The 23,570-nt window shown below is 42.3% G+C and overlaps 3 protein-coding genes and 1 long non-coding RNA gene across 7 annotated transcripts; 3 read left to right on the forward strand and 1 right to left on the reverse strand.

The window, feature by feature from the left end:
- Positions 1–11,781, forward strand: rab3aa (RAB3A, member RAS oncogene family, a). Of its 3 annotated transcripts, none has more exons than XM_031281243.2 (5): positions 1–106; positions 3,584–3,808; positions 6,820–6,938; positions 9,710–9,834; positions 11,483–11,781. In XM_031281243.2, exons 1-5 carry the CDS (start codon positions 104–106, stop codon positions 11,671–11,673), a joined length of 663 nt encoding a protein of 220 aa, XP_031137103.1. In that variant the 5' UTR covers positions 1–103; the 3' UTR covers positions 11,674–11,781. The 3 variants fall into 3 exon arrangements, with proteins under 3 accessions (XP_031137103.1, XP_031137105.1, XP_035861523.1); XM_031281245.2 differs by lacking the exon at positions 1–106 and adding an exon at positions 135–395; XM_036005630.1 differs by lacking the exon at positions 1–106 and adding an exon at positions 773–838.
- Positions 11,782–11,996: 215 nt separating this feature from the next.
- Positions 11,997–14,165, forward strand: LOC118495944. Its single transcript, XR_004898402.1, has 2 exons — positions 11,997–12,584; positions 12,620–14,165. It is a non-coding gene; the product is annotated as an uncharacterized LOC118495944 (long non-coding RNA).
- Positions 14,166–14,502: 337 nt separating this feature from the next.
- Positions 14,503–16,495, reverse strand: LOC116037362 (transcription factor jun-D-like). Its single transcript, XM_031281241.2, has one exon. It carries the CDS (start codon positions 16,212–16,214, stop codon positions 15,276–15,278), a length of 939 nt encoding a protein of 312 aa, XP_031137101.1. The 5' UTR covers positions 16,215–16,495; the 3' UTR covers positions 14,503–15,275.
- A 2,936-nt stretch (positions 16,496–19,431) lies between these two features.
- Positions 19,432–23,459, forward strand: LOC116037422 (pyroglutamyl-peptidase 1-like). Of its 2 annotated transcripts, none has more exons than XM_031281317.2 (6): positions 19,432–19,607; positions 20,232–20,284; positions 20,532–20,648; positions 20,786–21,018; positions 22,441–22,729; positions 23,106–23,459. In XM_031281317.2, exons 1-5 carry the CDS (start codon positions 19,577–19,579, stop codon positions 22,655–22,657), a joined length of 651 nt encoding a protein of 216 aa, XP_031137177.1. In that variant the 5' UTR covers positions 19,432–19,576; the 3' UTR covers positions 22,658–22,729; positions 23,106–23,459. The 2 variants fall into 2 exon arrangements, with proteins under 2 accessions (XP_031137177.1, XP_035861385.1); XM_036005492.1 differs by having other exon boundaries at positions 22,441–22,725; positions 23,105–23,459.
- The last annotated feature ends 111 nt before the right edge of the window (positions 23,460–23,570 follow it).

Below are 23,570 nucleotides of genomic sequence, written 5' to 3' on the forward strand. Positions count from 1 at the left end.
ACTCTATTTTGTACCTACCCGCTTATGCCGGGTCTGTCAATCAAGAGGCACACAAGCTGGTGCAGGTGCAAAGCTGGGAAGCCGAGGATAAAACACACACTTCATGGTAAACCCTGCGCTTATTTGTCATTGCGGGGCCGTGTTAAGTCTAACAGTTGCAACGGCTAACATGCGGGTTGTTTGTCGCTTGTTATATCCTGGTTTTAGACTGGAAATGTAGTCGTAAATAAGGAAGAGTAACCTTCATTTGACATAACGTTAGCTGGTATGCTTAGCTAGCTCCTACTGCCACTTCTAAATACTGGTAACGTTAACGGTCTGCTGTGTTAACTGCATTTATATCTGTATTGCTTCCATCTCTTCAACACTCGTTTGATCTATATTGTAGGTGGTAAGTAATGTATGACAAAAACTCATTGTACTGTATTTTCTGTGTTTTTCTCCAGTTAACGTGAACCAGACTACATTTTAGGCAGCTAGCTACATATTCACTGACAAGCTAACGCTAGATAAGCTCCGCTGTGGATCAAGGAGACTAGAAAGAAGGAATAGTCATTACTCCTCACATAGCTACGTCATTGGTGCCAAGCCTGTAGCATTCTAACGTTACGTGTATTTGATTTATAATAGAGCATTTTTGTTATCAATAACTAAACAACCATTTCAACTGTTAATGGTATTTAGTAATATTCAGGAGGGCTAACGTCAGCCAGCTGTAGCCATAATGTGTCCTATTATTGTCAGGAGGTGGCGCTAATCGCCAAATGTGCCTCTATGAATCTGGACCTCTATCACTTGGTAGGAAGGTGTAAAAGACAGAGAGGGAGCCGCGGAGTTGGTGAGTGATGGCAAGTGTTACGTTACAGCCTCTCTGTCTTAATCGTTGTCATTATTTATGTCTCGGACCTGCCCGTTTAGTCTTTTACATGGACTGTAATGGGCATGTATCATGATGTAGCAGCTATCTTGGACCAAGCAGGGGCTTGAGTTGAGCTAACATATGCAGCTGCTGGACGGAGCCATGATCTCCTTGGAGAACAATAACAAGGCAAACAAACGGGCACGTTTAGATAAAAACCATCAGTCAACATTACGTAATGTGTTTTGTTTTATTTTGTGGAAGCACTTCACTCAAAGCTGAAACAACACAGATATAATGGGTTATAGTGGGACTTTACCTCCCCATTAACTTCACTAGAACTGGCACCCATACAAAATTCGGTAACACTTTACTTGAAGGTATCTACATAAGAGTGACATAACACTGTCATGAACACAACCCTTACCCTAACTCTAACCCTAACCCTAACTTGTCATGACAAAAACCCAATGACACTTAATGACAGAAGCGTTATGTCATGAACGTTTATGACGTTTATGTGGATATAATGACTAAGTGGGTAAAGGCAAATAATAGAACAGTTACAACAGTCTGGTAAGTTCAGAAAATGACATCACTTTACTGTAATGCAGCCTTTAAAACCAGGAAAAGACAACACTTATGCCATATTACGATATTGCGATATCCAAAATCTAAGATGATATCTAGTCTTATATCACGACATCGATATAATATCCATATATTGCCCAGCTCTAGTTTATGACACGTTCATGACAGTGTCATGTCACTCTTATGTAGATACCTTCAAGTAAAGTGTAACCCAAAATTCTAATGACTTGTGATTGTGATGATTGTTCCTTCTTTCTATTGTCCTTGCTATGTATAAGGTGCTTCAGGGCCGTTTTAAATTGTGGGCGTGTTGTGTTCAGAAACAACCAGAGGGCTCTGAGTGCGTTGCCAGTTTGTCCGTGTTTATCTAATTTACTACAAGGCAAATTCTGTCCAACCATATGGTCATTCATAATTGACTGGCTATGGTAGCGCTCCACAGAGGTTCCCTGCCCTCCTGGATGGGAAAGGATAGTCAGTTTAGCTCATGCTTAGCCTGCTAAGCTCTGCTACTTCCGTCCTCTTATCTTGCCTGGGGCGGAGGTGTGCATTCCTTGACCGACCAGTATTATTGACATTAAGTGGAAATAACTCAAGGCTGTGTGTGCTTGTTAGTTGTATTGACACAGCCTCTTGGTGAAACGGCTTTATACGTTGTCCGTTTGTGAAGGACGCAGAAAGGATGGCGTGTTATGGCTGGCTGTTGTATAATAAGTAGAGGTGGGTTTTCAATCTAGATTTAAAAATGTCAACTGAGTGAGCTTCTTTAACATGTAGTGGGAGGTAGGGCTGCACGAAAATTTCTAATTGTGATTATTTTGACTGATATTGCGATTGCAATATGATTCACAATATTGAAGGGAATGATCATGTTTGTATCATTATTCTCATTTTTAAGAAAAATTAAAATGATTATAGTGTGTTTTTTGCGAGGATCTGTACCAGACAAAGATGTTTTCTGTAGTCTGTAGGATGGGATTTGTATGCCGGGACGTCTCTGCAGCACCACAATACTTCATTCAGAATGTATTAGACACATATTTTGCCTTTAACAAATATTGCGCCCCCCTGCGATTTGGATATTGCACTAGTCCATATTGCGATTTCGATAAAATTGCGATTAATTGTGCAGCCCTAGTGGGAGGCCATTCCACAGATGAGGGGCACGGTAGGAGAATGCTATCACCAACAGATTTTTTTGTTTACTAGGGAATGACCAGGAGACCAGTCTCATGGTATTCCTCACAGGCGTACCCCAGAATGGTCTGTAGGTTCTGATGTGTTTCACGGATGTAACATATGACTTTGGAAGAGAGCAAACCAACCAGAAACAGCCAGTCCTGTAAATTAGATATTTGACACCTGCCCGGCCCTATTGATACATGCTTTCTGTCTTGTCTCTCTTTCTCTGACTTGTTTTACCTTTTTTTAACGTTGGACCTATTGCTAGAATTGCCGTATAACGTAAGGACTTTTGTCATTTTGTCTACAGGTGTTTAAAAATCTAGGGTTCAGAAGTGTTGACATTACTGTTACGGCGACCAAGCAGCTTTTTGTTTACATTCAACAAGCCGGCCACCGAAGCGCAGCAACCCGTTGATGCCGCTGTCGCTGCTACGTCACCCGGATCGTTGGTCTGATTGGTTGAAGGACTATCCAATTGCGTACAGACTCATTTGAACTATGCCCGTTGATCACGCCTCTTGTGCAGTAGAAAATACAGAGCAGACTCCCCAGACTGATGTTCAATCTTAAAAGATTGAGCTTGGTCTGGTGATAGCCAGACTATCATTTATCTGTACCAAACATGAACTGTGTCAGCCAGTGGCAGGGGAGTTGTGTATGACACTGTAACTACAAGGAGTAGACGCAATGTAACTTGTGAATACAAGTTTGCACAATCTGATGGAATCAAATGCAACAGCTCTACCTTTTGTAGATTTATATAACGTTTAGTTTTGGAGACCCTGTCAGAGAGGCTTTTAATCCAGCACTGATTATTTTTGTGTCCGTCGTTTGTGGCTGTGGTGTTGTTGTATGGGGTTGTATTGAAGGCGTTTCTATTATTGCATACTGTTTCTTCAAACTATTTCTCTTGTAACTGATTAATATGTGATCTCAATCCTTGCACAGATGGCGTCTGCAAATGCCACATACGGACAGAAGGAGTCCTCGGACCAGAACTTTGATTACATGTTTAAAATCCTCATCATTGGCAACAGCAGCGTAGGAAAGACTTCCTTCCTTTTCCGCTATGCAGACGACTCCTTCACGCCAGCCTTTGTCAGCACAGTGGGCATCGACTTCAAGGTGAAGACCATCTACAGGAACGACAAGAGGATAAAGCTGCAGATATGGGTGAGGAAGTGAACACGGGACACGCACGCATGCAGACGTTTGGTGGCTAAGGGTCACAAGAAAAAATGTGAAAAAATAGTTTAACATACAAAGACCCAACAATTCTAGTAATTCCCCCAAGAGCAAGCATTTAGTGCGACAGTGGCGAGGAAAAACTCCCTTTTAGGAAGAAACCTCGGACAGACCCAGGCTCTTGGTGTCTGACGGTGCCGGTTGGGGGTGTGATGAACAGTGGCAATAATAGTCACAGTAAATATAATGGAACAGTGACTAGAAATAGTAGTTGTAGTAGTTCATGGCATAGCAGGGCACAGCAGAGCATAGCAGGACGTAGCAGGTCGTAGCAGGGCACCGCAGAGCGTAGCAGGGTGTAACAGGGCATAGCAGGGTGTAACAGGGCATAGCAGGACGTAGCAGGGCACAGCAGGACATAGCAGGGCACCGCAGAGCGTAGCAGGGTGTAACAGGGCATAGCAGGGCGCGCAGCAGGACCACGGCGACAGCTGCAACCATGATTTTGGTGCCAAGAAACATGCTGGGCGAAGGAAAAAAACTCCAGGGAATAAGCTCCCCAGAGCTAGGTTAGTAACAAGCATTTCTGGGACATGGATGCACACAAATGGAAAGAGAGAGGAGGGAGAAGCTCAGTGTGTCAAAGGAAGTCCCCCGGCAGTCTAAAACTATAACAGCATAATTAAGAGAGACAGGTTAAGGAGAGGAGCCTGGTCGGGCTAGAACTCTCCTCAACCGGATCGGGCTGTACTGGCCTGCCTCTCTCTACTCTGATTATATTATTGATTATATGGTAAATTAATCTGACGACTATGACGAGAAGCAGGTGGGCCGGGCTAGGCGGACGCTGCAACTCCTCACTCCCTAACTATAAGCTTTATCGAAGAGGAGAGTTTATTCTTAAATGCTTTTTTTACAGGAAGCCAATACAGAGAAGCTACTACAGGATAAATATGATCTCTTTTCTTAACAATACAATTATGAACCTTAAAATGAGCATAATATGAACTCTTTAATGGTTGAACTGTTGCCTGGCACCAGATTCAAACATCTCTGTGAACAAAATACGGAAATACAAATGCAGCTTTCAACAGCAGTGGCATTCCTGATACAGTATGCACTAAGGCTGCAACTAATGATTATTTACCTTATCTAATAACCTGCTGATTATCATCTCAAATAATTGTTTGGTCTATAAAATGTCAGATAACGTCCATCAAGTCCAAAACCCCAATATTCAGTTTACAATGACAGAAAACACCGAAAAGCTGCAAAACCTCACATTAGGGAAGTTGCATCCAGATAGTTTTTGAAATTTTTGCTTGAAAAGTGTCTTCAATTCAGTGAACTTTGTTTATCCGTTAGGAACTTAATTTGTGAAGGACATCAGTGCATGTATAATTTATATACCTAACACAACAACACATTTCACACAGGTCACAGTTCGCGTGTACAGTTCACATACTCAGCCACACGACACAATATACCACACAACGTCACATACCAGCAGTCAAGCAGAGGGTTTAAAAACTCGCAAAGCACAATACATGAGGAATAGGCAATAAAAACATAAACAAAATTATAAATGAAAAAATAGATCGAAATAAATAGAGCTGTTCACGAGTCTGATGGATGTAGGCACGAAACTCGACACAGCTCTTCTTAAACAATTAATCAATAAACAAAAAATGTTGCAGATTTATTCACTGTCAATCCACCAATCAATTAATCAACTAATTGTTTCAGCTCTACAGTAAGTTTAATTTAAGAAGCATGCAAAAAATATATAGATTTGATTCATCAGAATCAAGGCAAATGGGCGCCCAGATAGCTCAGTTGGTAGAGCGGGCGCCCATATATAGAGGTTTACTCATCAATGCAGCGGGCCCGGGTTCGACTCCGACCTGCGGCCCTTTGCTGCATGTCATTCCCCCTCTCTCTCCCCTTTCATGTCTTCAGCTGTCCTGTCAATTAAATGCCTAAAAAATAATCTTAAAAAAAAAAAAAAAGAATCAAGGCAAATGCGTCTATAGTAAGAATACCTGTTTTTCATGCTTCACCATCACATCTGTGACTGAAGCGGTCTCTATTACCATGCATCTCTAATGATCAGCAGCTGGCCTCTGCAGCCCCCTGAATCACGTCATCTGCTGTGTAATGGCAATACCCTTGAAGTGTACTTAACATGAGCCATAAAGCCTGCACCTGGGACCAGTTGCTTATTACATGGGACACCAGAGGAATACCTAATGCTCATTGGAGTTTGGCTTCATGTTAAACCTCGGCAATCATCAGGAGGCATGTGCACAGTCATAAATCATTTGCAGATGCTGGCTGACAATGATCTTCACAAAAAGACACACACAAAAAAAAAAAGTACCCCCACACACTACTGTCTCGTTCCCAATGCTTATTTAATCCTACATGGACATGAGAACGTTTAGACCACAACCTGAGCAAGAGCATCTGTGGATGGATTGAAACTAGGGCTGCACAATATATTGTTTAAAAAACAAATCGCCATCAACTGGCGTAATAAACAAATCGTGAAAGGCTGCGACATATCGCGAAAGACAATCTGAGATTTTTTTTTTTTGTTAATTGAAAGAAAATATCACCAGAAAACTGCACTTTGGAATGAAACTGTCGTTCTTTTTTTAGTGCTGCCTTTGATATTCAAGAACAAGCAATGTGTTGTATTCAAGCAGGATACTGAAAGCAGCAGAAATGCAGAACTGAGCACACTTTAATATGTTTATTTATCGCAAGTAATATCGTTATCGCCATATTCAACGACATAATGGCATATTTTCCTCTTATCGTGCAGCCCTAATGGAAACCTTGTCATGTCCGTGAGGCCGTGGGTGTGCAAGTGTTTTTTTTTTTTTTTTATTTTGAGCATGTTTTCATCATAATGTTTAACATACCCTGATTTGACAATGATATACTCAAAAATAGTTCTCAATGAAAAGTGTCGGTGTTTGTGTGTATTTGTGCAGGACACTGCTGGCCAGGAGCGCTACAGGACGATCACCACAGCTTACTACAGGGGAGCCATGGGCTTCATCCTCATGTATGACATCACCAACGAGGATTCCTTCAACGCCGTTCAGGACTGGTGAGGGAGCACCTGAGTATGCATGTCTGTGTATGAAGGTGGTAGAGTTTAGATTCTCTGCCTGAGCCCGAACTTGGGCCGATATTTCCCGCCACTATCCTCGGACCGGGCCGGGCCCTTGATCAAGCATTTGTGGTTTTTTAATCATTACTTTATTAGCCTAATTGGGTGGGGAGAAAGCTATGCCATAATCAGAAATATTATATACACACATAAAAGCAGGCTTGCCATGGCAGAAAAGATGATAGTCAGCCTTCAATGTCCTCTTTTGTTACTTCTCCAAGCATACTCCCCTTCTAAACAGATTTCTGGAGTTCAAACAACTTGTAGTTGAGAACGTCAGTTATAACGGGCCACGTTTAAAAAAATTGTTGGGTTTAAATCGGGCTCGGGTAGGGTCGGGCTTGATTTTTCGTGCCCGATCTAAGCTTTAGAAGGTGGAATCTTAAGAACCTACAGTCTTATTTACTTAGATTTTCACTCAGCTTTCCTGTTATTTGTGACCACAATGTATCCACCAGCTGAATATCTGAGATCTGGGTTTGCTGGGACACTGGCGCTTACCCACTGCTAGTACCAGCTCTACTCAGCTCGGCTCGGCTCGGCCGCGGTGCCCCGTCCTCCTTTTTCCATTGCGGATTTAGAACCGCCTCATGCGTGAGGCGAGTGTGGCTGGTTGTCATAGCGACGCTGCAGGAAACTGTGCGACACACACACACACACACACACACACACACACACACACACACACACAGAACGTCGAAGGGGTGTTGTTTTTGATTCTCATCATGTGTCTGTTGACACAGCCAGAATTTTGTTTCAAAAGAAGCTGGAGGCAGCAAAAAAAAAAAAACACCGCTGGCTAAACTATTTAAAAATTTGTTCAGGACACACCCGTCTGTCGCTAGCAATGATGACGCAGTGATTAGTGACATTTCTCTCTGACCAATCAGTAGTCTGCAGGTTTTCACGTCACCTTTTGGTATCGCCTCGGCTCGCTTGGAACCTCGACGGAGGTGATACTAAAAAAAGTTTTTTTTTTCATGATGGAAAAAAAAGGCAAGTAGAGTCGAGCAGGTACCATGTAATGGAAAAACGCCAATAGTTGATGGGCCAACCACGCGAGTAGTAAGGAGAATCGGATACTTTTCAAACAAGTCCTGCGTTTCATCCAGTAATGTAGCATTTGCTTGCAAGTGAACGACAGATGAAGGGCCCTCTCTTGCACCCGGTGCAGCGCGGCACAAAGCCCGACACAAGTGTCTTTGCTAGTTTAAGACCGACGTAGTTGTCAGTTTCCCGTCCAGCGCCCACGTCGTTTCAATAGCAAATGCACCTGCGTCCATCTTTGCGCCCATGGGCGTGCTGGTCTTACAGGGAGGTGTGTTCAGGTGCATTCTTGGTGTATTGCTATCTTGAGGCAGCGGGAAGTGATCGCACCATTGACCAACAAAAACCTGGTCTAAAGTCAATAACGCAGCATTTCATTGTTATTTTAACAGCGCATTAGTAAAATGCGCCTAGGCTTATGCACAGCGTGCGCACACTATGCTTGTTACACACACACACAGGGAAGCGCAGCAGCACACAAACACGCTAAAGATTACAAATAAAAATATTACGGTTCAAATCCTCCATCATAATAGCAAAGCACCAAGGTACAAACGCACCTGGATTTTAAAGGGAATGGGAGATGACTCTGATTGGTTTATTGCATGTTACGCCCAAAACACACCTATGAATTAATGAAGACACTAAGTCCAACCCTTTTGAACCCGGCGCACGGACCCTTTTTTCTGCCGTCAAACTAGCAAAAGTGGATTTGGATGCACCTGCGCCATGCGCTTCACGCCGTGCACTTAGATCGTTAAAATAGGGGCCGAAAGCACTAATGATGATTAAATCATCATTTGGGTTTGTCAAACTGCACATTTGCACGACAATTGGAAGTAATGTAGGTCGAACTTCTTGCTCTGACTCTTACTTCAAAAAGTGACTAAGCAGAAAAGTTTTTTTTAACATCAGATAGATTAGTTTAAATATTAACATTCGCCTTTCTTATCTTATCCAAATGAGCATTTGGTAAATCATTATGGTAAACTTGACTTGTTAGAAACCCGTCTGGTGGCTTGTGTTATGTTACCATGTACTCTTGTGAAGCTGTTACTAGTAGGGCTGGGTATCATTCAGAAATATTCAATACTGATACCAATACCGTGACTTCGATAGCGGTTCCTAATCAATACTTTTTTTCAATACCAATTTTATGAAACAAAAAGAAATTACAACATTACACATTACTGCACAGATCTTTTTATCTATTTTTCTCTACGACGTGTAACGTTAGACAGCCAATCCCAAACATGGTTAGATCTTGGTAGAAGCATGCTGCATGCTTATTGGCTCACTGACGCTGATGATGTTTACTCCTTAGATATTGAAATTGGGTATTGAATGACGAGGCATTTGCCGATACTCGATACTTCAGAGGCAATTCGGTCGGTGCCTAAAAGTATCGAATTCGGCACCCAGCCCTAATTACTAGTGGCTTTGCCATTTTCCCACATCTTGAAATGAAGTTGGTGATTAAAATGTGATTAGAACCAATAGGAATGGCGGTTTCTTTTCACATTGGCAAAATGCAGATGAAGCATGTGTGTTAGGTCTGCGGTACGTTCTAAAACCTGCTTTAGCATCCAAGAAATCAAAGATGCTAGTGAAATTCAGTCAGGCGATCTAGCTCTAACACCCTGTACTGTATCTCCTAACAGGTCGACCCAGATCAAGACGTACTCATGGGACAATGCCCAGGTCCTCCTGGTGGGGAACAAGTGTGACATGGAGGATGAGCGGGTGGTGGCCTCAGACAGGGGCCGGCAGCTGTCAGAACAGCTGGGTAAGTCAGAGGAAAAACTAGCTGCCATGTCTTTCCACTATTCTCTTCTCCTGGGTTTCATTAACGAAAATGATATATACTGTAATCAAGACTCATAGTTCCTCCAAAGAGGGGGCGCTGATGTGTAGATGATGCATTTCACGTTAGTATAATTTACAATGTTTGGGTTACATTTGGACAGTGGGATTCAACTCTGTGTTCATTTTAGAGGTTGTAGTTTGTTTTTTTAAAATTAATCTCCTGTTCATTATCTCTTTTAATGCCCTTTTCTGTAGTTGGCACACTGTACGTCACCATTAGACTTTTCAGCTTGCAACAATGCATCATTTCACAAAGTTTGAAAGGTTGCAATGCCAAAGAGCCATACTAACACGAGTCTTAAACTATCAACGTTTTAGTTTTAACAGAGGTCTGATTATCAGCACTTCAGGCTACGTAAGGCAACTTGCAGAGGCACAAAGACAAAATAGGTGTTATTTTCTATTCTTCCTGTTGGAACATATGACATCAAAAATCACTTGAGTGATCCGAGTGGTCCGACTGAGTCGTAGTATCACATGTAGTTTGACATTGTTTAGACTTCATTTCAAACCACCTATGAAAGAGGTTTAAGGATGATCTGAAAAGATAGATTTCATTTCTGAATACTTTAGGGCTGGATCCGAATAGTCGTTCGATGGGTAGGTATTCCATTTTTCAATGGCATACCTACCAATGGAATTCAAATATGCATGTTTTTTTTTTTTTTTTTTTTTTTAAATCATGCGTGCTGGCTGAAATTCACTGTGGGCTTAAGATCCTCGCTAAATGTCCACTAGCTGCTGGCTAATTTATGCGGCGCTATGTCGTCCATCTCAGCCAAGAACGAAGAAATGTTGAATTACCAGCCAGCAGTCTGGTGTTTGTAGAGGTCGGTCTGGTGTAGTAGCCTAGTGTCGTTTTCAGGCAACTTGACAAAAGTGAAGATAGTACGGCCGTGCATAATGCCAATATAGTGAGGCGCTGCCTGGCCGAGCATTCATTCACACACAATGCGTCGTCACTCGTCAGACAGACTGGCAAAAACGCAGTCCTTTCCATTTATTTTAAATGCCTACGGCAAAAAGTTGAGACCAACTCAACTTTTCAGAGAAAAAGCTACCCGACGTCATGTGAGAGTCCTATAATGCAGGTAACAGGAAACCTCACTGCTACTATCTCTGCCACAAAAAAATGTTTTAAAACACCTATGAAGGTAAAAAAAAAAAAAAATGAAACGCAAGCCCTGAACTGCCCAGGCGTTTGTGTAACAACAGGTGACTATGTCCTGCAACACCAAAGCAGTCGCTTCACCTCTCGCTTCCAACATCTCTTTTCTTTCTCTCCTTCTCTGTGATATAAAGCTGCCTTCAAATGCGGTTGGGAATTTTGAACGCCGCCACCACCGAAGCTTCGAATGTTACCTGTTGGAAAGTACCAAAGCTTCGAAGCTCAAAAAATTGTATTTCGTACAAGCCCTAAAATACTTACACAGATCTGATATGGAGGGGGAAATGGTTGAGGTCTGAGCTGCCTGCCTGACCGTAGCCTTGATGGATTAACTGGGTAACCTTTACATCGGAAAAATAAGCGTAACCATAGCCTCTCTCTGTCTCACTCCCCCCGGCAGGTTTTGAGCACTTTGAAGCGAGCGCTAAAGATAACATCAACGTGAAGCAGACCTTCGAGCGGCTGGTGGACATCATCTGTGAGAGGATGTCCGAGAGTCTGGACAACAACGACCCGGCTGTCACCGGCAATAAACAGGGGCCCCAGCTCACCGAGCAGCCTCAGAGGTCCCATCAGGATTGTGCTTGCTAGACTTGACTACACAAACACAAGGTGTGTGTCCTAAAATCCACACACCTTCTTTTTTTTTTTTTTTTTTTTTTTTAGGTTTGTCTCTCACTTTCTTTTTCTTTCTCAAAGGTACAGTACATGCACATACACACAAACACTGCCATACAGAGACACACAACCTGGCTGCTTAGACTCTCCATCTCTCTCACCTCACCAAGAGCATTATCCAAATGAGCCGGCGCTCCCCAAAGATTTGGTGTTTTCAGCAACATCATCTTAAAGTTTTTGTTGATTTCAGTAATGCAGAGATTATGTGAAAGTGCTAAATTAGGCAGAGGGGTGAGGAACAATTAACAGAGGTACAATCCCAATCTGGTTTTCTTTCTTATTTGCACACACACACACACACACACACACTAACTATACTGTATCCTAACAGAATTACAAAAGGCCATGAAGGCTGAGACTTCATCATTCCTTATAAATTCCATATAAAAGACCTCCAGTCCCAGGCCCCACTCAGTACCAAAGCCTCAAACCTAAATTAAGACAAAACCGTTGGATTTGTTTTACTTTTAGTCCAATTGGAAAATTTTGTTTGTTGCTGTGGATAGAATTGCTGTTTGTTTTTTTGTTTTTTTTTTTGTTACGTTTTTGAGTTTGTTGGGTGTGGTTTTGAGCATGTGGAATCACCGGTCATTCCCCGTGTTGTGATTGAGTTTCTACAGAAAATTGTGCTCCCAGTTTGACGTCCAAACGGGTTCATTTGAAAGTGTGCTGTCCTTTTTTTTTTCTTCTTTTTTTTTAGGAATGAACGTAAGAATAGCAAAAGTCACGCATATCAGTTCGCTTGTCAAGTTATTCTAATTATTAATCATTTTTGGCCCCTTTCCCCAGATTTTAAAATTTTCGTTTAGCGAAATTGGTTGGCAGTCAGTCGCTGTGGTCTCAGTGTAAAGAGCTGCAGAGCCTCTGGAGGTTGCTCCATTTTAGATTCTTAGTCTTTCTTAGTTTTTTTTGTACTATTGTTTTTTTAAGACATGCAGAATAAAAGGAAAAAGGGATGTCTCTCACCACATGGAGAAGAGTGTATAAATGTTTAAAAGTCAATAGATGTGCATTTAAAAATGCATGTAATATATATACATGTCTAATTAACATATACAATAATAAGGATTCAGCTTCTTGGATTCCTACCTGTGCTTTAGTGAGAGAGGTGCATGTTGTTGACCGGAGGGTTATTTGTATGCGCTGTCTGACTTGAACCCGTCCTACAGTTTCAGTACTTGGAGGTACCAAATGGGGCTAAAGGTTTCACATGTTAAGCCCACGACCCCTCCTCATTGTATTAACTTTCATTCACTGCATACGATGTGCAACATGCACTCGCTAGAAAAGGCATGTGATTCAGTGTGAGCACTGGTATACCCCAGACCTCTCCATCAACATCACATAGTCTCTTATGTCATGGTAGGTGATATTTTCATCTTTACTTTATGGAGGAACATGATGTTTTTAAGCATGTTAAATGTTTGTTTGTTTTTCTCTCACTGATGCTAAGGTTAGGGATTTGTCTGCTCGTGTATACAGATAATCCTTCTGTAAGGCATTATTTATATTTTCCACACTTAAGTTATTTCAAAATACAACTTATTTATTTTGTATTATTTATAACGTTATTTACTTTAAAGATAATGTTCTTCCTAGATTATGCATTGCAATCTTACTTTTTTTTTAAAGAGATGTTCAATAGTATTCAATTGCTTAAACTCTCCCAGCTTTTAAACGAAAATGTATTTGTGTTTACAGTGAATTATAAAGCTTAAGATGCTTCCTCACATTAAAACATTCCAGTCCTAGAATCTCTTATCATGACAACGCAGCTTTGGTGGGAAGTTTGTTTGTCTTTTGATATCATAGTTATGTAACCTTAAAGACTTGGTAGTGTAGAACGCAGACTGTTCTCACAGAGCAATAGCCGTTATTTCTCTCCACGCCCAAATATGAGCAACATACAACCCCGCTGAAGGTTTGTAACGCACCTACTGTACGTGGGTGTGCGATTGTACAGTTCCTATAAAGGCAGTCTTAAATAAACGTTCTTTCCAAAGAGATTTCAACAATATATTTAGAGCCAAAAAGAGCGCTTGTTAGACGACTTGCACTGACAAACTTGTGTGCGGTAGTGTTTTCCTACTCTGTGCAGCAGCTCCAAAAAGGGAAAATGTTTGGGAAGTACACTGATTACTCTGAACACTTACTGCCGTGGTTCACTTTTGACTTGTTTATTTATTGTGTTTTGCTACAGCTGTAAACTTGCTGGTGACTTACAGTAGGAACACCTATTGATCCTGTTCAACTCTCCTCTAATTCTTCTTCCCTCCCCATCATAAATCACTCTTGTAAATAGAAATTCCCTGCCCATCGGGTATTAGTTGTGTGAATTGTGCTGTAATTCTGTAATGCCAGATTTGCTAAAATGAGGAATCAATAAACAAATTCTAACAGCTGGAGTTGTGCGTTGTTTCGACAATTATTCCCAAAGGTGAGTGATTTACAAGAAGTGCACATGTGATGTTTCAGAAATGGTGTCCAGTAAATTGTATTGTGCCCAGCAGAGGGCATAATGCTGCAATAATGTCTTGTTTCTACCCTCTGAGTTATTTGACCATCTATGGTTTGGTTCAGCTTCTCTACTGCACTTTAATACAACACCCACAGTTCAACTGTACGACTGTAAGAGAAGATAAATGTAAAGGTATGGATTTATATATTCTTTCAAATGTTCATCCCAAACTATAATAAGCACGCAGAGCCTCCTGCTCTTACCAAGAAACAAAACACGTGAGCTTTAGTAATGTAGTGAATTTAATAAATGTCAGGTAGAGACTTGAAAGTACATTAAACATGAATAGATAGGGTTTCTCAGCACGTACACATACATTCAGGGAACTTTGGCAATGGCAGCCAACATAATAAAAAATACAATAGTTACTGTACACAAAAGTGACAAGACATGCAGTGTTCATTTTTGCAAAAAGACAAAGTAAGACCATATGTAAAATAAGAAATGTTTCAGTAAATAAAATATATATTTGTCATTGCTAAGTGCTTGTAAACAAGTAAGGCATTATATTACACAGTGGGTGACAGCACTTGGTGACACCCTGGTGTTTGGTTACACTCCTGTTGAGATTGTCCAGCTTACACACACACATATAAACTATCCTGCACCAGTCCACTGGACAGCAGTTTGGTACATGGCTTCCCAAAAAAAATGAGGGCAACAAAATAAGTCTGTTTCCTGCACAACACTGCCAGTTTTTCATGAATGTGAAGAGGCTGCAGCCCACACCTGCTGCTGGTTAACCTGCCATTATTCCAGTAGACCTGCAGCTCTCATCAAGGCCTGCTCATTGCACTGGGCAGTGCAAGTGTCTGTTTTGTTTCTCAGTTACAGGCTTTTCTGGAGGGTGCATTTACAATGGCCTCACATCAAGTCTCTGATAAGGATTTTGTGTTACAAACGGCAAATGTTCCTCATAATACAGGCCTGTATCCACAGAGCATATTTAGAGCTGTATAATCTTCCATGAAATAAGGAATAGCACCATCACTGGGATTTAGTACGCCTGGACCTGGTTTGGTAAAAGCTGGCATCCGCTGCTGACATGGTTCATCACCTTCTGCTTCAGCTGGGCCACTTGCTCCCTGAGGACGCTGGCTGTGGAGGCCAGCTCGGTATTTTGCGTTTTCAGGCTCTTGACCTTGTCCTCCAGTCGAGAGATCCTCTCCAGTTTTCTCTTGCGGCATTTGGAGGCGGCTATCCTGTTCCGCAGCTTTTTCCTCTCCGCCTTGATGCGCTCCTGGTTGTCCATGTCAATGGGAGACAGAGGGGGGCTGTCTCCGAAACTCTGCATGTCCGGTACAGTCTGAGGCTCGTCCTTCACCGACCCGGCAGAATGGAGTCGTGACAGAGCAGCCGCCGCAGCGGCCGCCTGTTGCTGCGCGCTGGCCAGATGAGACGGAGGCGGCGGGAAGGGGATGGTGTCCGTGGAGTAGTTGATGGAGGTGGTTCCGAGCGGACTGGCCGCATAGCCGTTCAAAGTAGTGTAGACAGGAAGGTCTGATGTCTGAAGCCCGACGGAGCTGACTGCGTTGGCTGATCCGAGGAGCTCCAGTCTGTCCACGGAGACGCAGCCCGCCTCGCTCAGCTGGTTCTGCTTGTGGAGATCCTCCAGCGCCTTGACGAAACCTTCCGCGAACTCCTGCTCGTCGCTGGCTGACTTCGGGTAGAGGAAGTGGGAGGCCGGGTTGGCGGTGGTGACCAGCCCGTTGGACTGGATAATAAGGCGCTCCAGGTCCGGGGAGGTTAGTTTCAAGAGTCCCAGGTCTGGGGAGTTGAGGAGTCCGTCTGTGTCCCGGAGCGGGTTGGATTTGAGCTCGGAGGTGTGGTCGTCCAGGTTCAGATTAATGTCCTTCTTCATCATCGTGCTCTGGGAATAGATGCTGGAGACCCTCGGAGTGTTCACCACGGTGCCTGGGTAGAGGGTTGTTTCCATTCTACACCCTCACATGAGGGAGCGTTGAGCGTTACGCATTAGCGATTGTTAAGCAATCATGTCCAAACATGAGGAAATCAGCTGATCCTTATTCTTCTTATGCGATCCTATTTCCTTATTCCCTTCTTCTAGTGTATCACTGACTATATCAGGCGACCACTCTAGCTGTTGTGCCCGAGGGGCTCTGATGTGTCTCTTCTGCGCACGGATGATATTGTCTTTTCCCGATGGCACGACTGCGCAGCGCCAGACCTCGCTCGCTTTCTAGCCCTAAAAATTCCATTATGTCATTCCAGAGCGCGGAGATTGGCCCAAAATGACGTTGGTTTCCGGTTTAATTTGAATAAGGGGCCGAGCCGGTCTTTATTGCCATGGAGACTTTAGGTAAACTACAAACAGTGCAATGCATTGTGGTTTGATGTCATAGCATAAAAAAGCTCAGGGTCGCCAAAAGAGAGCAGAGACTGGGCGGGGAAGGTGTAAGAGGCGAAGGGCCGAGGAAAGAACAGAAGAACAGGCCTTACAGAAAATATTCCTTCAACTCAGGCAGGCTAAGCCACTTTTAAAAGACTTTACGAATAGAATAGAACAGTCATTTTTAAATAATGTCAGCCGGACGAAATGGAGTCCTAAGTATGTGTTCAAGTTCAAACTTGAAACACTAACCAACCTAACACCTCTTGTTCCAGCTCTTTAAGGACCAATGGTCACATTCAGCCCTCACACAGGACCAAGAGACTGAAATGAGGTGTCACAGCTTCTGAAAGTGTTTCTGAGGAAACTGAGCGTATGAAAAAGGGAAGGAAACTGTGACAGTAGAATGAGGAAACCATGTGTTTTCTGTGATTGAAATAGGCACATGGAAAGGCTAAAGGTTTTAATGGCTGTGGCTGAATTGAGCTATCGACAGTCTCTTCAGTTAGGAATAGTAATCCTAACAATGAAACATAAAGCTGTGGAATCTCACAACATTATAGACTAAAATAGAATAGAACATTATGGACTAAAATAGAACATTATAGAATAAAATACAGTAGAATAAAATAGAACATTATAAAGTAAAATAGAGGAAAACATAGAATAGATCATTATAGAATAGAAAATAATATAATATAATACAGCATTATAGAATAGAACAGAATATAATATAATAGGGCATTATAGAATAGAACAAAATATTATATAATAGGGCATCATAGAATAGAACAGATTGTAATATAATAGGGCATTATAGAATAGAATACAACAGAATATAATATAATATAATAGGGCATTATAGAATAGAACAGAATATAATATAATAGGGCATAATAGAATAGAACAGAATATAATATGGTGTCATAGAATAGAACAGAATATAATAGAGCATAATTGGAACAGAATATAATATAATAGGGCATTATAGAATAGAATAGAAAGTAAAGTAGACAAATACAGGATACATCCAGTATGCATAAGGCATTGAGTCTGCTGGTGGAAACTACAGTAGAATATTGTTATTCGGCCCATACAAAGCAAGGACGTCAGCAGACTGTCTGCATCAGCACCACGGAGCAGAGAGGGCATCATTAGTTTCCATGGCAACACTGACATAGCCAGTGACGCAGGCGAGATAGAGAGAGGAAGGTGAATGGGTTGAGGGAGAAGAGGAGGCTGTTAGCGACTGCAGTGCAGGTTGTGGAGGTGGTCGGTGGAGGTGTATGTGTGTGTGTGTGTGTGTGTGTGTGTGTGTGTGTGGTGTGGGTGGTGTGTGTGTGGTGTGGGTGGTGTGTGTGTGTGTCTGTGTGTGTGTGTGTGTGTGTGTGTGTGTGTGTGTGGTGTGGGTGGTGTGTGTGTGTGTGTGTGGTGTGGGTGGTGTGGTGTGTGTGTGTGTGTGTGTGTGTGGTGTGGGTGATATGTGTATGTGTGTGTGTGTGTGTGTGTGTGTGTGTGTGTGTGTGTGTGTGTGTGTGGTGTGGGTGATATGTGTATGTGTGTGTGTGTGTGTGTGTGTGTGTGTGTGGTGTGGGTGGTGTGTGTGGTGTGTGTGTGTGTGTGTGTGTGTGGTGTGGGTGATGTGGTGTGTGTGTGTGTGTGTGTGTGTGTGTGTGTGTGTGGTGTGGGTGATATGTGTGTGTGTGTGTGTGTGTGTGTGTGTGTGTGTGTGTGTGTGTGTGTGTGTGTGTGGTGTGGTATTGTGTGTTGTGATTCGGAGGCAGAAATCAATGTTGATTTTGTAAATAGAGGCATGAATGAGAGAAAACTGTATGAAACATTCAACCCGAAATACTCTTCCAAGAAGAAAAATCTCCACCCTATGGAGAGCATATTTTCTTCACTGTGCCAGTGTGGCGCCACATAGGGTGCCGTGTTCCGAGTGTGTGAGTCATTTCGCAACACAAGGGTGTGGACGGCACCGCAAATGAAAAAAAGGGCTGTAAGGCGATATTAGATTAGCTCTGCCTTGATGATAACAAACTGGGAAGAAGGTTTGTCCTCTTACCTCAGGTAATGGAGTGTGTCAGAGGTTGTGTAGACACAATTTCCCCTCTCTCAGCCAGAGAAGTGTCCTTTGACTTTGACTCCCTTGGGAGAAGCTAACTGGGCATGCATGTTCAACTACGCCCTGTGTCACTCTCACGCTGTTACAGTGCACACATTCACGCCTGGGAGCTGCCCAGTAAAACCACTAAGCTGCTCCACTGGAGCGGCTGGTTTGGTGTTAAATGTACTTTCATGGGGCGCCCTCTAGCTCACCCAGTAAGAACGTTCGCCCCATGTTGGCTGAGTCCTGCAGCGGCGCGGGTTCCAATCTGACCTGCTGCCCTTTGCTGTGTATCGTCCCCCATCTCTCTCCCCCTCTCCTGTCTATCCACTGTCACTGTACAATAAAGGGAAAAACCCCCCAAAAAATAATCTTCAGAAAAAAAAGTTCATTCATGGGCTGTCTCAGTTCTAATGATGGAGGGGAGGTTGTTTTTCATTCACTTGAGCTGGCCACTCACAAGATGGCTTCTCCAACCTTTATTCTGTATATGCAGTGCAGATGCTTGCTTTTCAGTTTCAGCACACACGTGGCTTGAATTACATTCTATTGCATTAACACAGTTGGATTAAAAGGTTCCGTCTTTATCCTCTCCTGTCCTCTTTCCAAAAATGTCTTGTGCTGCATTACAAATTCATGAGACATGTCTTAGCCAAATGTGTTTATGCCCATACAGTAGATGGCAGTATGATCCATCCAGGTCTAGTGTGTCACTTCCTTTCAGCTCTGAGCCAGAAGAAGAGAGCAGCCAGCGTAGACAATCCTAGCATTCTTGTTTGGGATATTTGATCCCCTTACTATAAATCTATGTCAATTCCTGTCATAACAACCAAGGATAATGGCCAATAAGAAGAAAGTAATAGTAACAGGTGAGAGGTTTTAATTGGTCAGAAGACTGGAGAGAGACAAATGTGTCTTAAATGATTCCTTTTTTTATCACTACGGTGCTGTTACAGCTCATAGAGTTTTCTACTTGTGTTTGAGCTGCACGTTAAGGGTTGTGTTTACATTACAAATAGGTAATGACACTGCAGAGAGTAATGTTGCTGTCAGGGGAGAAGTGTTTTGTCTGCTGGTTTAAATAAAGAAACCAAGATATCAGGAGGAGACTGAATGACTGCGGGAAAGAAATCACTCTGTCTCTACTACAATTAATGTTTAACTTGCAACCTATGGACTTTGAATTAAGAGTCATTTTTTATTTGACATCCCTTATCACCAGGGTTCCAAATTAGCACCATTTACCAATATGCAAGTGGCTGGTAGATTTGCTGCACTCACCAGCCAAAAAAGCAAAATGGTAATCTATTAAGTGGCTGGTGAAATGTGAACATTGACAAGCCATTTGGCTGGTGGACAACAAAGTCAATTTTGGACCCTGCTTATCACCACTCTCCATGTCAGATTAACATCCCCACTGACTTTTTATTTACTTTGCTGCACTGTGTTAATATTGCGGTTAAGAATCTTTTTTGCTGCTCTTTTCTCTGCAGGTTTTGAGCCTTTTGGTGAGCATGCAGTGAACTCCAGCTGGGTGGCAGTACAGGTAATCAGTAATCAGGTTGTTAATTTTTAACAAAGGTGCCAGTTAAGGACCTAAATATGGCATTTAAATATGGAACTGCATTTATGCACTATGCACTTAGAGTGGATTTTTGTTTGTGGGGAGTTTTTCCCTCACCTGATTAAGGGGTTGTCGTTTCATTATATTGTTTAATGTGGGCCTGTAAAGCCCTTTAAGACTGCAATTAAGTTCTATATATATATACAGTATGTTTTTCTCGTGCTCACAGGAACTGGAGCGATTAGGGCTGGGTGAAGCAGTAGACCTTCATGTGTGTGAGGTGCCTGTTGAATACCAGGCTGTTCAGGGCCTACTGCCATCTCTGTGGAAAGAGCATCAGCCACAGGTATTCAATAAAATACACAATACTGTACATGAAAGACCACATTTTTTTCATCATACTGTATATGAAATGTTGCTAAAAATCCATCGATCAAAACCCAACTAACCTCTGCCACCTGTCTTTTGGGGTCCTGCGAGCAGTTGGTGGTCCATGTCGGTGTTTCAGGATTAGCCACCACTGTCACTCTGGAGCAGTGCGGCCACAACAAGGGTTACAAACGACTGGACAACTGCAGCTTCTGCCCGGCTTCCCAGTGTTGCATGGACAGCGGCCCGGACTGCATACACTCAGTCCTAGACATGGAGACAGTCTGCAAAAGGGTCAATGAATCTGGCCTCAGGGTCGCTCTTTCTGTATCTAAGGATGCTGGAAGGTACGTGATGATTATTTACACATGTAGGAACATCTGCACACGCACAAATTCTACTAAAGCACAGGTGTTACTAATAACAGCAATGGCGCTATTTTATTTAAAGTGCTCATATTATATATTATATATTATTATATATTATATATCTTTTTGTGCATGTTAGAGGTTTACAAAGTGAAAAGGCCCAAAGTCCACCCCAAAGGCACTTACCATCTCCAACAGAAAACACTGTTCACAAACTGCTCCAAACAGCTCTATTGTAGTCCAGCCTTTACTTCAGAGACAAACGTGCGTCACTTTGTAACACACGTTATAATGCTCGCCTAGCTGCTAGCATGGCACGCCCTCATACTCTGCTTCTGACTGGCTACTAGTGCTTACCTAGCTACTGCGCATGTGCAAGTGAAGCGTGATTTATGGTTCTGTGTTAAATCTAACCCGTGGCTACGCATGTAGGTATGTGGAGACACGGACCCTATGCCGTAGCCTGACGTGCACCTCTCGAAAAATTTAAATGTGCGACGCATGTCGCTTCCCCCTACTCATTTCCGGGTTCTCCTTCTAAAATAGAATATAGAATTTAAATAGATAAAGTCAAACTCATCCTAGAGGGTTTTTTCGGATTTGTTTCATATATGGTTAATGCAGAGAAATATTGGTCGATTGGTCAAAAAATTATGTCATAAAGTAATTTGACAACATGTGATTTTAGGTCCATTTACAGGAACATTTTAAAACTCCTCCCAGAAGACTCAACAGATCCTTCTCAAATTGGGTCAGCAGCATGTCAAAACTAAACTGCATGCAATTTGCATGTTTGGCCATAACACAGGATTCTGTTGTAACTTGACTTTATATAGTTCAATCTGCCCCAAATTTCACATGCTGGATAAGAGTCCAGGCCTGAACATGCCCATATTGAGTCATAGTCATAGCGCCACCTACTGACAATAGGAAGTCAGCCTTATGTGACAAAGATGATTTGATGTACATGGTGTGGTCTACATATGATGTACAGCAACATGACATTTAATGAGTGTGTGTTCTATAGTGCACCGGGGAAATGTTAGAAAAATTGCAGTACATCATTTCCAGTGCCACGCACTCCACCCAGGAAATAATTTATCTAAATTGTGCATGCATGGTCAGACGGTTAGGAAATCCACAGCTGCATCAACCGGCATCCCACCAGTACCCCTGACGTGCCCAGAGGGGTGAGGGCCCGTTCATCACTGCTTGCGGCTTTAATTAAGATGTGAAATGTCTTTACTGCCAGGGGTGCCTACCTACTGTTTTGCAAAGTTGACTAATAGCCTTTGTCACATGCATTCCCATCTAACTCTCTACTCGTGTCTGTTTGGCAAAGTACAAATATGATAACAAAGACTTTTTATGACCTAACATCCATCCTTTGGCTCCTGGCAGGTATCTGTGTGACTACACCTACTACACCTCTCTGTACCTGGGGCAGGGTCACTCTGCCTTCATCCATGTGCCTCCACTAGGAAAACCCTACAGCAGCCAGGACCTGGGAAGAGCTCTTCAGGCCGCCATACAGGAGATGCTGAAACTGCTGGAACTGGATCCCAAACACAACGAGCACTGCAATCACAAGCACCACCACCAGCACGACTACGTATGACTTATGACTTATAGTGCAGGAAGTGATGACCATAAGCTCCAGAAAATGAATAGTATGAATTTCACACTTGAAGTAACACACACGTTGTTCAAGTAGGGCTGTGCAATTAATCAAATTTTAATCGCGATTTTGATTTTGGCTTCTAATGATCACCAAAAAAATGTAATCGAGAAAAACAATTATTTTGCACATTACGTTTTGCAAGTAAACCCCTATTTTTAAACTCTTGTGTTCTGAATGAAAAGAAAAAGCAGTTCAACAGGAAAAGTATTAAGGGTAGTTTCACAGTTCACGGTGTTTAACTGTTTCACTGTTTTTAAAATAACAAAAAAAAAAAATGCAACATCTTTCCAAAAGTCAATGAGTAATCGTGTTAAATAATCGTGATTCCAATATTGACCAAAATAATCGTGATTATGATTTTTTTCCCATAATCGAGCAGCCCTATGTTCAAGAACAGGAGCTTGTGTATAAATTTGGTGCTTTTAACTGTTATACCAGTGTCAACTGTAAACCATGTGTTGTATCTTAAAAATATTGAAGGTTTTACAGGTTTGACTTCAGCATCTGTTTATTGTAGACCTGGTCCGGGTCTTTGCATGTGTGATTGTTAGTCAGGTCCCTACAACTCTGCCTCTCATAAGACTGTGAAAATAGATGTCAACATCAATAATGGACGTAAGAACATTGTAACATGTGAAAAGGGGGATTTATGTGACTATATTAAGATATAATAAGTAGTTCAAACAAGGTAGTAGCTGAAAGTTATATATGGTGTTACATTGTGGAAACATTTATGGTGCTAAGTACGGTTACACTTCACTTGAAGGTATCTACATAAGAGTGACATGACACTGTCATGAACATGTCATAAACATTATAAACAAGTCAAACGTTTATGACATAACGCTTC

The sequence above is a fragment of the Sander lucioperca genome, chromosome 9 (assembly GCF_008315115.2).
Source record: "Sander lucioperca isolate FBNREF2018 chromosome 9, SLUC_FBN_1.2, whole genome shotgun sequence".
NCBI lineage: Eukaryota > Metazoa > Chordata > Actinopteri > Perciformes > Percidae > Sander > Sander lucioperca.